General features: G+C 41.1%; 1 protein-coding gene across 5 annotated transcripts; it reads left to right on the forward strand.

Moving 5' to 3' along the window:
* The first annotated feature begins 1,815 nt into the window (after positions 1-1,815).
* On the forward strand, positions 1,816-12,605 carry mrm1 (mitochondrial rRNA methyltransferase 1 homolog (S. cerevisiae)). 5 transcript variants are annotated; one of them, XR_010968750.1, is made up of 7 exons: positions 1,816-2,093; positions 5,447-6,379; positions 8,812-8,905; positions 8,999-9,119; positions 10,610-10,729; positions 10,812-10,939; positions 11,597-12,605. XR_010968750.1 is itself a non-coding variant. In XM_068010384.1 (6 exons), the coding sequence occupies exons 2-6, from the start codon at positions 5,469-5,471 to the stop codon at positions 11,638-11,640; spliced, it is 1,290 nt and encodes a 429-aa protein (XP_067866485.1). In that variant the 5' UTR covers positions 1,816-2,093; positions 5,447-5,468; the 3' UTR covers positions 11,641-12,599. The 5 variants fall into 5 exon arrangements, 4 of the variants coding, with proteins under 4 accessions (XP_067866485.1, XP_067866488.1, XP_067866487.1 ...); XM_068010384.1 differs by lacking the exon at positions 10,812-10,939 and having other exon boundaries at positions 11,597-12,599; XM_068010386.1 differs by lacking the exons at positions 1,816-2,093; positions 10,812-10,939 and adding an exon at positions 2,114-5,359 and having other exon boundaries at positions 11,597-12,600.
* The last annotated feature ends 2,467 nt before the right edge of the window (positions 12,606-15,072 follow it).

Here is a 15,072-nt window from a genome sequence, read left to right on the forward strand (position 1 = left end):
CCTGGTGAATATCAGCTTCAGCGACTTCAAAGTACTGATGTTGGCTAAATTTGTAGTCATGCAAGTCAAGCCCAAAGTTTCCCCTTTATGGCTGAAAGCTAGGTTTGCAATCCAGGAGCTTCCTCGGGTCCAAGTACAAGACCCAGGACTGTGAAATGAGTTTACGGCATAAAGGGGAAGTGGTTACAAAGTGGGGTAATTTTAACCTTCAAATGTCGTTGATAACCTGGCGGCAGCTTCACCATGGATGTACCTCTGACAAAGCTCTACACATAAGGACCTGAAGTAAGTAACTGAAGAATAAGTTTGGCACAGAGAACTGGTCTTGGACACAATTTCATTGTGGTTGCCATGAGGCTGGCTACCTACCATCAATATCCTACACTGAGATTAGATGTCTAGTATAAGATAATTAAGTTGAGACTCGCGATCAGTGCTGTTGGAATGCATTATCTGAAGGCCAGATATGAGCATGTGCACTGATATCTGGAACATCTACCACATTGCAACAGCTTGTATTTACATAGCACCTTCAATGAAATGTCTCAAGGTGCTTTACAGGAGTATTATAAAACAAAGTGTGATTGAGCCACAAAAGGAGATATTAGGTCAGATGCCCAAAAGCTTGGTCAGAGAGGTTTTGAGTGTCAGAGGAGGAAAGAGGTGTGGGGAGGGTATGCCATAGCTTGGGGCTTGGGCAATGAATGTGCAGCCACCAATGGTGGAGTGATTAAAATCAGGGATGCACAACAGTCCAGAATTAGAGGAGAGCTATGGGGCTGGAGGAGATTAGGAATTTGAAAACAAGGGTGAAAATTTTAAAATCAAGATATTGCTTTACCAGGAGCCAAAATAGGTCAGCAAGCACAACGATAGGGGAACAGAACTTGGTGCAAGTTAAGACATGGACAGCAGAGTGTTGGATGACCTCAATTTTACAGAGAGTAGAAGGTGGGAGACCAGCCAGGATGTGTTGGAATAGTCAAGTGTAGAGGTAATAAAGGCTTGAATGAGGGTTGCAAAGTGGCAAGCAGCCGCTGTTGAAGATCTGCAGTGGCTTGCTGCGGCCAGGAAGACATTTGCAATAGACGTGCATTTTCTGGTGAGTTGTGCAACTTACATTAAAATAACCAATTCCTGCTATCTGATCTAGCAAGGGTTCAACCAGACTTGGTGATGGAACTTTGGAATCTGGTCAACTCACTGGGCGATTTGGTGATCGATACCCAAGCATAGCAGGTCTATAGTACCCCAGGGCAATGGTGATGATAAAAAAAACAACTTGAGCTGGCTCAATAATGGAACTTAGAATAGTAGACCAGTCATTAGCACCTGAGGTAACTTCCTACTTGACTCCAGAGACCTGCAAGCTAGCGCATCATGTATAGGTCCTAGCTAGAAAAACAGGAAGCTTGGCAGTGATTTAGTTCCAGTACATTGATTTTAACTCATTAAACGCCAGCAGTAGTTCTACACAAACTTAAGGGGACCTACAAACCTTTTGCCTTGGCACCATACATAAGCTCTGGATTTAGGTAAAAGACATATCACTACAGGGACAGATTGTACACTATATTGGGCAAACAGATTTTTCAGTAAGTTGAATAAGATTTGACAAAATATGGGTTTGCAAAATAAATAATCTTAAATCTTGCTCCTAATGTGGGTAACTCACATTTTGAACCTAAAAGTGACATCTGCATCATGTTTACAATCAAAGCTTAGAGGAAACAGCTGAACTGAGCTCAAACATTGCCAGACCTGACCTAGCCCAGGTCGGAAGGAGATTTGTGTTGCACCAGATGAGCGGGTCATTTCCGCTTCCTGTCGGCGTTGCTGGGTAACCGGGGCCTGAGCCTTGGAGAGATGTCCATGTGGTTGGTGGGAAGGAAGCTGTGGCGGGTTCAGGGGCTCCCTCGGTCCGCGGTGTAAATTGGGGACCTGTCACTGCCGAAGCCCGGGGGAAAGCGGCGGTTTCTATGAGCAGAGAGTCAGTGCCCGGCCAGCAGCTAGGGACAAGCCGTGGCCCCCATGGGCTGGATGAGGAAACTCATCTGTTTGTCGGTTGCCGCCAAAATCAAAATATTTTAATAGTAAGTTAAGGCCTTTTATTTTTTACTGCAGCTTGTCAGCTGCTGCAAGCATCAATAATTTGTTCCACCTTTTCATTGTGGACAATCTAACTAAGACCCTATTCTTCCCTGTCAATTTCTTGGGGTTTCTGCAGCTACCAGCTGCCTTCTACCATCTCACGCAAGGCAGTTATCTTTCACATCAGTTGTGATCCAGATGATACGTGCTAATGCCCCCCCGCCCCGCGCATCTCCAACCTACTATTCCTCTCCAGAATCCTTGACCGTCTTTCCTGCAACTCTGTTTCAAACTCTCCAGTTGAGTTTCTGCTCCTGCTTCAGCATTGAAATAACCCTGGTCAAAGTCAAAAATATTATCCTCTGTGCCTGTCACCACGCTGCATGCACTATCCCTCCCCGTCCTTCCTAACCCCTCTACAGCCTTTGAAATGGTCAACCACGCCATGCTGCACAGTGTCTATACTCTGCTGTTCAGCTGAGTGCGACTGCACTTGCTTGGTTACACTTTTACCTATCCAATTATAGGCAACGAATCTCCTGCAATTGCTTTCCTCACTCCCACACTGTTACTTCTGGGGTCCCCCGTGGATCTGTCCCTCCTATTCCTCCTCCTCATGTTGTCCCTTGGTGACATCATCTGAAGACATGAGGTCAGTTTCCATATGCATGCCGACGACACCCAGCTCTACCTAACCTCTAGCTCTCTCAACCCCTTCGCTACCTCTGTTGTCAGACTGTTTGTCCAACATCCAATTTTGGATGAGCCACAGTTTCTTCCAATTAAACATTGGGAAGATCGCTGCCATTGTCTTGAGCTCCTAACTGTCCCCCTGTCCCCGAGCTGAGCTTCTGGCTCCACACCCTCTCCCATCGCAAAGCACATCTCGTTAAACCTCAGTAACATCACTGGTCACAGCCCTTTCCTCAGCTCATCTGCTGAAATCCTATTCCCAGGCTGATATCAATGCCTGCCTTAGGGTTGGTGCTTTTCCATTGAAGAAAGATTTAAATCTTGGTGTGTTTTTCCAAATTTCTTTGATTGAAAATAGCTTTTGCCTGTTCCAGGCTTTTATCAGAAGTTGCGCATCAAATTTTAATGTTGGTTGAAGTTGAAATTATAATTTGAATGTTGTGCATTGGAGTCCATTGTTTACCACTAGAGTTAACTATTTAGAGCACTTAATGTGCCTGGTTATTAGTGATGGAAGTTGGAAAGCAAGATTTGCTGTTGTCCACATTAAAATTCAAGTTAGTCAATATATCTTTTTGAATGTTCTGCAATGGTTTTCTTCAAGTCCACTTTTTTTTTTCCTTTTAACATTGGAAATATCTCTCAGACTCACTGAGACAGTGTAGAGGGAGCTTTACTCTGTATCTAACCCCACGCTGTACCTGCCCTGGGGGTGTTTGATGGGGACAGTGTAGAGGGAGCTTTACTCTATATCTAACCCCATGCTGTATCTGTCCTGGGAGCATTTGATGGGGAGCTTTACTCTGTATCAAGTCCACTTTGTGGTTGAAAGAGCAGACAGGCACCAATCTTGGCCACTTGACCACCAGTCAGGATATGTTTGATCACAACTTCGTTTAAAGTTTTTTGCCTCCGTGCAGCAGATTGAAATAATGATAACTGGATTGATCCAAGTTTGCTGGCAATACAAAGTTAGGTAGGAAAGTTAAGCTGTGAGGAGGACACAGTCTGCAAAGAGATGTAGGTAGGTGGGCAAGAAGTTGGCAGATGCAGTATAATGTGGGGAAATATGAGGTTATTCATTTTGGTAGGAAGAATAGAAAAAATATTTGATTACATGGTGAGGAGCTATTAAATATTGATCAGAGAGATTTGGGTGTCCTTGTAACGAAAACACAAAGTTAATGTGTAGGTACAGCAAGCAATTAGGAAGGCAAATGTTATGTTGTCCTTTATTGCAAGGGGGTAATAGTACAAGAGTAAGGAAGTCTTGCTGCAATTGTACAGGGCTTTGGTGAGACCACAGTTGGAGTAATGTGTACAATTTTGGGCTCTATATCTAAGGATGGATATACTTGCCTTGGAAGGGGTGCCACAAAGGTTCACTAGACTGATTCCTGGGATGAGAGGGTTGTCCTATGAAGAGAGATTGAATCGAATGGCCCTATATTCTCTGAAGTTTAGAAGAATGAGAGGTGATATTGAAACATATAACAGTTTGAGAGGCTGTTTCCCCTGGCTGGAGTGTCTACAACTAGGGGGCATAGTCTCAGGATAAGGGGTTTCCCATTTAGGATTGAGATGAGAATTTTCTTCACTTAGGTGGTTATGAATCTGAGGAATTCCCTACCCCAGAAGACTGTGGATGCTCAGTTATTGAGGGAGGCAGTGGTGTAGTGGTAATGCCACTGGGCTAGTAACCCAGAGATCCAGGCCACTGCTCTGGGGGCATGGGTATGAATCTCACCACGGCAGATGGTGAAATTTGAATTCAATTAACCTTATAATTAAAAAGCTAGTCTAATGGTAACCATGAAACCATTGTTGATTGTTGTAAAAATCCATCTGGTTCAGTAATGTCCTTACCTAATGTGGCCTACGTGTGCCTACAGACCCACAGCAATATGGTGGACTCTTAAAATGCCCTCTGAAAAAGCCTAGCAAGCCACTTAGTTTAAGGGCAATTAGGGATGGGCAACAAATGCTGGCCTAGGCAATGATGCCCACATCCCACAAACGAATAAATAAAAAATTTAGTGGCTGAGATCAAAAGATTTTTGGACTCATAAGGAGTATGGGGATCAAACAGGAAAGTGGACTTGAGGTTGAAGATCAGCCGTGATCTTATTGAATGATGGAGCAGGCTCAAGGGGCTAAATATTCTATTCCTGTTCCTGTTTCTTATGTTCTTATGATCATATTGACATTCATATTTGGGACTTCCTGCTCCCCTTCCTTGCTGCATCATGTCCCGAGTGATGCTGGAGAACAGTCCCTGCGTGCCAGCTGCTCTCTGGTATCATGCTATATGGTTGCTGCTTGGTAAATATTTGGAGGATATTCGACCTTTGTGGGCATCATAACCAAAGCCAAATGCTGTCCTCGTCTAACATTCGCATATTGGGAATCATTGAATCGTTATTAGGAAAGGTAACCCGCCACTTTAGCCGACCCAGTTCAGGGGCATGAGCCAAATTGTCACATCTTAACTACTCTTTGAGATGAGTTGTCTCTGCACAGAGAAAAAATCAAACCTGGGGCCTTCTGGTTGGTATGGTTTGCTACTACATTTAGGGTGCGTTTACTTACTGGGCTATCGCTATTATTTCAGCATTGAACAATTGTATATAGTAGTTTGATAGAAACAATTTGCTTTCGACAGGTGGAGCTTTTAAAAGGCAACAATGTCATCTGTTACGTTGAACGAAGCTGCCAGGTATCTGAGGAGGAGTCTGTGGCAGTTTTCCTGGTTGCAGTTTGTTCGTCATTGTAGCTGCAAAAAGGAAATGTCCAACGACAGAGCATCAGTCAAACAGAAGCTCACAGTTAAATCTGAGAAGGCATCAAAGTCAAGTAAGAGCCACAAACACAACTTCAATAAGTCGGAACTGGATGTTAAAGGTAATGCAAAGAGATTAACTGAGTTCCCGGAGAACTTCCAAGGGTCTGCTGCATTCAGAATGGCGAAGAGGCCAGAAATAAACTTTTACACTGGAACTTCAAGAAAACGAGATGATGCTGGTTTTATTCAGCAGTTTCAAAACATTTCCAAAGTCACAAATACACAATCACACTCAAAACCTAGTCATGCCCGTAACTTGGAATTTCACAACCTTAGAGATGATGATTTTACAAAAAGGAAAATGCCAAAGATTTCTCAATCTATTGGAAGGGAGACAGATTCAGAGATGTTGTTTGGCATTGCACCCTGCAGCCTGGCCTTTTCCCAATTACGCAGAAAGATTTTCAAACTGTTTGTTAAGGAAAATCGAAGTCAGAGAGTTGAAATGCAGGGAATCTATCAGCGAGCCAGGGAAATCGGAGTGCCAGTACATCAGGTGATGAGAAAGGTGCTTGACAGGTTATGTGAGGGTCAAGTTCACCAAGGCATTTGTCTTGAGGTGACACCACTGGACTATGTGAACTATGATCAATGCGGTGAAACAGATATTGATGGTTCTGAATTTGAACACCGTGACAAATTGAACTTGTGGCTGGCACTGGAACGAATCCAGGATCCCATGAATATGGGAGCTGTGCTTCGTTCAGCGTACTTTCTTGGAGCAGATCTTGTTCTAGTAAGTCAACAAAACAGGTAACAATTAAGCTCTTGTATTCTAAAGTAACCATTGATTCCCTTTAATCATTTCTAGGTTTATTTTTGAAATGGCTGTTTAACATAATCTGTAAAATTTAATATTGTTTTCATTTAAATATCATGAAATATTCATGAAACCCCATTTAGGTAAGGAAATTGTAGTTCATGCATGTGGTCATTAATAAATCAAAACCTTTTTTAATTGGGCAGTAGAAGATAGAAACATGATGCTTTGGTACCCTCAGCATATTATAAATGGTTGTCCTGCAAATGGATCCTTGTTTCTGTCATCTCTGCAGTTCACTCCATTGAGGTGGAGGAATGTAAATAAAAGTTAAATAATGAGTAATTTAAAAGTAATTAATCTTAGGATTGGGTACTTCAAACTAAAATTACCACTTTTGAGGGTATCTGCAGTACTTTTATCATGAGGATCATTTTTTTGAAAGTAAACAGATGTTGAGTCTTGTATCTCACAAATTATACCAATAAGCATCTCATTACTTTCTGATGCATATGTTGCTGTAAATGCTGTGGATGCTTCCACAAAATTGTCCAGCAGGTGGCACTCAAACCCTGTTTATTAAATAAGAAAGGCTTCTTCTGTGTCCCCTATTTCAGAATGAGCCAGTTAAAAGTTATTTAAGGAATACTGCCAAGACACCTCATCTACTTGCCAAGTCCCATTATAGGGATGCCAAAGTATGCTTTGCAGCAGTGGAATTGGAGAAAAGTTCTTCTTTGTCCTTGAGAATCTGCAAATAAACTGGCGACAAAATTGTTTTTTTGAATTTGAGTTCTTCCTTTTAATATTGTTGGTATCTATCTGCATGTAAAATGTCATTTTTTGTAATGGGTGGGGGTTTACTAAAAAAAAACTTTCAGGTTGGTGAAGACATTTTGAAATGATAGTCTTGATGTTAATCATGATGGTGTCAGGAACAGTTAGTTTTATTTAAATCCCATCTTAACTTTACTGATTGATAGCAGGTCAGTCATTAAAAAATATTGTTAGCAGATACTCACAGAATGATGGGCATTTATTTTGACATATTGCACTGTTATAATTTGCATTATGATATAACCTGAACTGGTCTTAATATGATTCATAGACATAGACTGTGTAAAATCTATTCCCTCCAAGTATTGGGCCAGTAATTTTGAACTTGTTATATTGATCCATTTACTGTTAACTCAGTGGCAACTCTGCTCAGTGGTGATACTTTCACCTCTGAGTCTGAAAAATGTAGACTCCAGTCCTGCTGCAGGACTTGACCACATAATCTAGACTGGCACTTCAATGCTTTATGGAGGGAGTACCACAGTATCAGAAATGTTGTATTTTGGATGAGATACTAAACTGAGGCCAGGTAGACATGAAAAATTCCTTGCTGCTTTTTTAAAGAAGAGATCTCCCAATTTTCTGACCAATATTATATCCCTTAGTCAGCACCATCAAAGCAGATTAACATGCCATTCATCGCAGTAACGTTTTTGGGACTTTCTGTGCACAAATATCTACTTCAAGAAGTAAATCATTGGCTCTGAAGCACTTCAGGGCAACCTGTTGCTGTGAAAGGCTGTAGCAGTAACCTGGCATTCCGAGAGCTACGAAAGAAACTGAGCTACACCAAGTCATGTTCCAAAAAAAACTGCTCCTACCCTGAAGACAGTGACCACACCAGTGTGTGATTGCAGACGACATTTTTAACGCGGCACCCAAAAAGCTGCTCTTCTTACATGAACATCGCCACTGAGTGTAGGCAAGCCATTGTGCCGACCATAGAAGGGACTGTCAGTTGTTGCAAAAGAAAAAAAGAAAAGAAAGACATGCATTTATATAGCGCCTTTCATGACCTCAGGATGTCCCAAAGCACTTTACGGCCAGTGAAGTAGTTTTGGAGTGTAGTCACTGTTGTAATGTAGGAAACGGGCAGCTAATTTGTGCACAGCAAGCTCCCACAGACATCAATGTGTCCATCACCAGATAATCTGTTGTTGTGATGTTGATTGAGGGATATATATAGGCCAGGCCAGCAGGGAGAGCTCCCCTGCTGTTTTTTGAAAATAGTGCCATGGGATCTCCCACCTGAGAGGGCAGCTTGGTTTAACGTCTCATCCAAAAGACGCCACTTCCGACAGTGCAGCACTCCCTCAGTACTGCACTGGAGTGTCAGCTTTGATTTGTTCAAGTTGTAGAGTGGAACTTGAATCCACAACCTTCTAACTCAGAGGTAGGAGTGCAACCAACTGAGCCACAGCAGACAGTAACAGTATATGTTAAATGTGTGCATATTTTAATCTGAATATTGTTCTATAGAATATATGGTAAATGGAGAAATAGTAATTGTGTACAACGTGGAGTTTCAGTGCTCAGAGAAACAGTAAATGTTTTTATTTATGAATGTTCATCTTGTATTGTCTTCCAGTTGTTCTCTAACCCCAACTGTGAGCAAAGCTAGTGCTGGGGTTGTAGAAGTTATGACTGTGTATTGTACACCGAGTTTGCCAGAGGTGTTAAAGGTAACGGAATTTCAGATGTACAAAGTTTATTTTGGGGAGTATTTCTAAATAACTTTGTAATGTTTCTTTCTGGTGTCTTTAACTTCAATACAGGCAAAATCAGCCCAAGGCTGGCAAATAGTAGGAACTGTTGGAAAGTCTACAGAGGCTACCTGTGCACCAATCATCCCTTGTGCACAGTTCCAGTTGAAGAAACATACTATCCTGGTTCTAGGTAGTGTAAAATGGCTGCTTAGTGTGCAAGTATTGGACAAGAGTGTTTATTTTTAAAAAAACGATTCTGTTGACAAAAAATTTAATGTTTGGACTTTACATTTAAATCTAATGCAACAATGCCTTTTTGTGGAGGTTTACTCAGGGTGAGAAGTTTCATTTAAAAGAAAGAGTCTTGTAAAATTGCTCCCTTGTTCATGTCATAATGGGCCATTTATGCCTTTTCAGCATTGATTCAGCTACAAAAATGCATAATCGCTTTCTGATTACACCAATTCTATGGTTGTATTGTACAATTTTATAAAACTAGTTTGTCACAGCTGTATATGCTTTTGACTTAACACCATTATTTCCTGTTCAAATGACCTGAGTGCGAAATCTAGGCTGACACTTCTGTGCTGTACTGGGGGAACGCTACACAGTTAGAGCTGCTGTCTTTGGGTTAGCCATTAAACAGAATTCCCGCCTGCCTGCGCAGGTGGCACGGCTGTATTCAGGGAAAAGCAGAGGAGTTCTCCCAATGTCTTGGCCAACATTTATCTCTCAACCAACACCACGAAAACAGATTATCTAGTCATTTACCTCCTTACTGTTTGTGGGATCTTCCTGTGTGCAGCTTAGCTGCTGCTCTTGTCTCCATTACGACAGTGATTATCCTTTGAATGTAATTCATTGGTTGTAAAGTGCTTTGAAATGTTCTGAGGATGTGAAAGGCAACATATAAATGTACATATTTTTTAATTTTTGTGTGTTTATATCTTGTACTGATATAAAATATTACAGGAAGGGAGTGGAACTGTCTACAGCCATATTCTTCTGGTGCAGAGTACAGAGATTTTATATATATAAAGATAAAAGCACAAGGGAAGAGTAAAGGGAGTTTACTGTAGCTGGCTGTGGTATTCCTGACCTGAAGGGCTTGATGTAGACAAAATGTTCTGCTGCTCAGCACTGACACTATGAGCACAATACACCCCTCGAGAATTTTTGAGTCAACATAAAACAGTTATAATTGCATATCAACCAAAAAGTGGCATTATAACTTTGGAATTGGATTCCAATTTGATATCCAAATGCTTGGCTGTCACACTGGCTGCAGCATAACTCCAGTTAAAGTGCCAGAGCAGTTCAGTGTCCCTTCTGGGAACCTTTAATCTTGTACAGAGGTTCTTGCCCACAATCACTTAGCATTAAAAAATTAGTTGCTGAGAGAACAGAGCATGTGTGAAGCACAGAGCTCCTTTGCCACTGGACTTCAGTGTTGTCAGATTAAGTTCGATCTGCAGTATGACAGGGATTTACCAACTCCTTTGCAATTTGTAAACAATAGTTTCAGACTGGCAGGTACAGTTTAACTGCAACCAGCAAGAAATCAGTTTGTTATAGTTATTTATACATCACCAAATCATCAGCCTTTGCTTTGCATTTCAACATTGAGTTTGCAGCAGTTTATCTTACACATGGAAAACTTTTTTTTTCCACCCCCCCCAGGAAATGAAGGTTTTGGCCTTTCCGATGATGTAAGCAGTCTTTGTCACACGATGCTGACAATACCAGCAGGTAGAGGCTTGCAACCTGGGATTGAATCCTTGAATGTGTCTGTTGCTGCAGGTAATTGCTAGTGAAATAATTCCACACCAATTTAGGCAGTTAAGTATAAAGTTAAAATAGTGTAATTTTTTTTGCTCGTCAGAAACAACAATTGTGCACATTGAAGACCAAACATTATAAAGAATTAATAGTCAGCCTTTGGGCATATACTTCACATTGAATAATTTTCAGAAGGGTTCTGAGCGTTGCCGAATGTACATTATGAAAAGTGTAAGTTGCACTTTAATTCAGACTTAATATATGAACTCCTCTTTGCTGATATGTACTTTGTCAGCGGCACCACATTAACTTCTCTAATCATTTGACTAACGTGAGTGTTTACTTGGTACCTTATGTCTTATGCTATTTTAGGCATTGCAATTTCTTTGCAGTGTTCTGGAATTAAATATTTTATGTACGTAGCTTTGTAGTTTGTTGTGAGTAATGGAAAAAAATTGACAACTTCTGTTAGCAAAAACTGCAACCAATAATTTGTATTTATGAAAAATATGGAGCAGGTTAGTGTAATTGGACATGTGTAGATTGATTGGGTAACCTGATTCTCAGGGTTAGTTCCTCATGTGCCAACAGTTGTCTCAATAATTGGAGAAATGGCCCGCTTTCTTGTGGACCAAACAGATCAGTAGAGTCATAGAGTTATACAGCACAGAAACAGGCCCTTCGGCCCATCGTGTCTGTGCTGGCCATTAAGCACCTATCTATTCTATTCCCATTTTCCAGCACTTGGCCTGTGGCCTTGTCTGTGTTCCAATCCAAGATGACATCAGTTCGAAGCTCAATGTTTTTAACAATGCAGATGATTAGGTTCGTGTGTACCCAGTTTTGTTCTATTCTTGTGACTTGATTCTCCTTTTTTTCTTCCTTCAGGGATTCTCTTACATGTTATAGCCAGCAAGAGAATGAAAGAATGACCAAGGCTTATTGCCCCATACTGATCTCCCCACACCATTTTGAGGCTGATGTGATTTACTTTTGGATCTGGAAATATTTTGGTGGCTAGTTGTATAAACAGCTTTTGGATGGACTAATTTAAGTGCTGTGTACTTTTGTCCTGTACCAGTTTGTCATTTGCAATATAATCTGAACCTAATAGATACAGAGTAAATAATGCAGCTTTATGCACTGACTTTTGTACTAATGATGTGCAAAGTAAAAGTTTATTTGTATAAATGTGATCATTTGCAGAGGTTAAAATTTGATCTCTGTCTTTCGTATGCTGCCGTGGAAGAAATATTTTACCTTGAGATTCCTGTTCATATGATCCTGTATATTGCAGTCAGCTGGACAGTTGAATGAAAATGTTTACTGTGGAATAATGGTAATTATTTGGAACTTGTAAAAATTACAATGAAAATATAACATTGTTCTGAAAGGAGTGTATGAACTATAATTACATATAATTTACAGCAGAGAAACAGTCCATTCAGCCCAACTAGCTTATGCTCTACATGAGCCTCCTCCCACCCTACTTCAGCTAACCCTATCAACACATCCTTCCATTCCTTTCTCCCGCATATGTTTTTCTAGCTTCCCCTTAATTGTGGCATAACTGTCTTAAAATATTTGTATTTAACATTTAATAACTTCAGAATCCTTCCTACATTTATCAGCATCAATATCATCTACCAGATTTTCCCCATCACGTCTAGATCAGATTGTACTATTTTCTTCTTGAGGGTCTGACGTCAGCACAGATCTTCATGTCATTTTAAATAACAGTCTACTTTACTGTAAGGTCCGTGCCAGCTGCAACCTGGATAGTCTTATAGCTGGAAACTTATTGCTGTGTAAACTGGAGATGAGGCTGAGTCTCACTGCAGGCAACCCACATGGACTGATGGTCATTTTGCTTCTTGTGGGCAGAAAATATATAATTAGGGAAAGCATAAAATAGCTTAAGGAAAATGACTATTTTTGTATCAGATTATGTATATGTAATTTTTACTCTTTCTCTTGCCATTTTTTTGCCTCTCCTCTACTGGAGATGTTGTTTCCTTGCTTGCGTACAGTTCCAAGGGCACAAGTACGTATATACAAAGTGACAGGCAGAAAAAGACCATTGCTTTATGAGTTCTGTCCCATCTGTGTTGCAATTAATTGACATGACTCATAATATTCCCCACCCACCAGCAGGTGGTGTAACCTCCTGGGAAAGGGGAAAAACAGATTAAAAAGAAACCCTAGACCAATTTAAGGAAAGAAAAATAAATCTCTGACCCCTGAAGGTGATCAATAACGAGTTCCAGGAGGTAACAATGGACATGAGGTACACTCCCCAACATACCATTTGTATGCACTAAAGCAACTTCTTCCAGGAACCTGTTCAACTCCTTTTTGAATGTTTGCAGCAAATCTGCATCTATTGCACAAGCTCGCAACCTATTCCAAAGACCAGTAATCCTCTGACATCTAACCTAGTTCTATCCTTACACAGCTTGTATGCATATCTTCCCATTCTCCCTAGCTTTTTTAATTCAAATAATCTGTTCCGTTTCATCATCATTTTAAATATTTCAGTCAAGTCTCCCTGCGGTCGACCTACTCTTTTCTAAAGTGGAGATCCAGCTCTTTGACCTATTGTGATAGTTAGGGGTTTTGAGATTAGGTATTAAAATAGGTTGTACTCTAAACCTTTTCTACGGCCTCTGTATCGCCCATCATATGATTGAACAAGTAGACGACACAGTATCCTTGATGAGACCTAACTAAGGTCTTGAACTGGGACAGTGTGGTGCTCTTTGCTTTGTATTATATTGTCTTTTTTTATGCGCCCTAATACCCGATTTGCTTTAGCCATATCCTCTCACTACTGGTTGTGGACCTTTAGACACTCATACCACAACATTTGGGTCTCCTTACCAATATGCAACACAATACATTGATCAGCATCAACATTATCTGCCAGATTACCCCCATCACATTTAGATCAGATTGTACCATTTTCTTCTTAAGGGTCTGACATCAGGACAGATCTTTGTCTCATCTGTGAACAGGACCCCAACACCTTCATCCAGATCACTGATGCATTTTGTGAAGAATAATAGCCCTGCATTGATCTCTGCAGGACTCCGTCTATAAGCATACAACCAATTTCCTTTAAACCCAGGATTTGCTCTTCAATCCTACAGGACTCTACCTTGTATCGTAGCCTATTATGAGCCTGAGGCACTATCAAAGGTTTTTTGAAACACAAGGACTATCAAGCCACCTTCATCCATCATCCTGTAACCACTTTGAAGAAATCAGCCATATTAGCAAGTCTTCATGAGATGCCTCCTCACTTGGTGCAACCTTAGAGGTTTAAAATTCCCTCAGTCCATCACAAGTTAGTAATCTGTTTTTCCTTTTGTTTCATGTCTCTCTGAAAATATTGACTTCTGGGTGTATTTTCCATCTGCATTTATCACTCTTGAGTTCATTGTCTCAGCTCACATAAGAAATGAGCAATGAGTGCAAGTGAGTTATTTGGTCATGGGGGGAGGGGGTGGTGCCTCAGAGCCTAAATTATTTCTGTCCTCACCGAAGATCCACATAGAATATAAGATTCTGAGAGGGTGGTTTCTTTGGCTGGAGAGTCTATAACTAGGAGGCATAGTCTCACGATAAGGGGTCAACCATTTTGACCTGAGATGAATAATTTCTTCACCCAGAGGATTGTGAATCTTCTGAATTCTCTACCCGAGAAGACTGTGGGTGATCAGTCGTTGAGTATATTCCAGACTGAGATCAGTAGATTTTTAGGCTGTAGGGAAATCAAAGGATTTGGTGGGGTGGGTGGGGGGAACATGTTGAAGATGAGGATAAGCCAAGATCTTATTGAATGAAGGAGCAGGCTCAAGGGAACAAATGGCCTACTCCTGCTCCTTTTTCTTATGTACTTGTGTTTTAATAGGTAAGAGAAAGAAAATTTGGCCATGGTTCCAGGAAACCCAACTGACTTTTTTTGCCTTTGCATTTGCTGACCTCGCCAAGATAGAGCCATAGAGTTTTACAGCACAGAAACAGGCCCTTCGGCCCAACGTCCCTGAGGCGACCATCAAGCACCCGTCCTAACTAATCCCATCTCCCCACGCTTGGCCCGTAGCCTTGTATGTTATGGCGTTTCAAGTGCACATCTAAATATTTCTTGAATATTGTGAGTGTTCCTGCCTCCACCACCCCTTCAGGCAGTGTGTTCCAGATTCCAACCACCCTCTGGGTGAAAAAATTCCTCCTCAACTCCCCTCTAAACCTCCTGCCCCTTACCTTAAATCTATGCCCCCTAGTTATTGACCTCTCCGCTAAGGGAAAAAGTTTCTTCCTATCTATCCTATCAATGCCCCTCATAATTTTGTATACCTCAA

Source organism: Heterodontus francisci, chromosome 30 (genome assembly GCF_036365525.1).
Source record: "Heterodontus francisci isolate sHetFra1 chromosome 30, sHetFra1.hap1, whole genome shotgun sequence".
Lineage (NCBI taxonomy): Eukaryota > Metazoa > Chordata > Chondrichthyes > Heterodontiformes > Heterodontidae > Heterodontus > Heterodontus francisci.

Bases quoted from the DNA above. Each gene is read 5' to 3' on its own strand.
- mrm1 (XM_068010384.1), top strand. From the start codon at position 5,469: ATGTCATCTGTTACGTTGAACGAAGCTGCCAGGTATCTGAGGAGGAGT. The intron at 8,906-8,998 runs GTAACGGAATTT...ACTTCAATACAG, and splicing joins GTTTGCCAGAGGTGTTAAAG to GCAAAATCAGCCCAAGGCTG. The intron at 9,120-10,609 runs GTAGTGTAAAAT...CACCCCCCCCAG, and splicing joins ACATACTATCCTGGTTCTAG to GAAATGAAGGTTTTGGCCTT.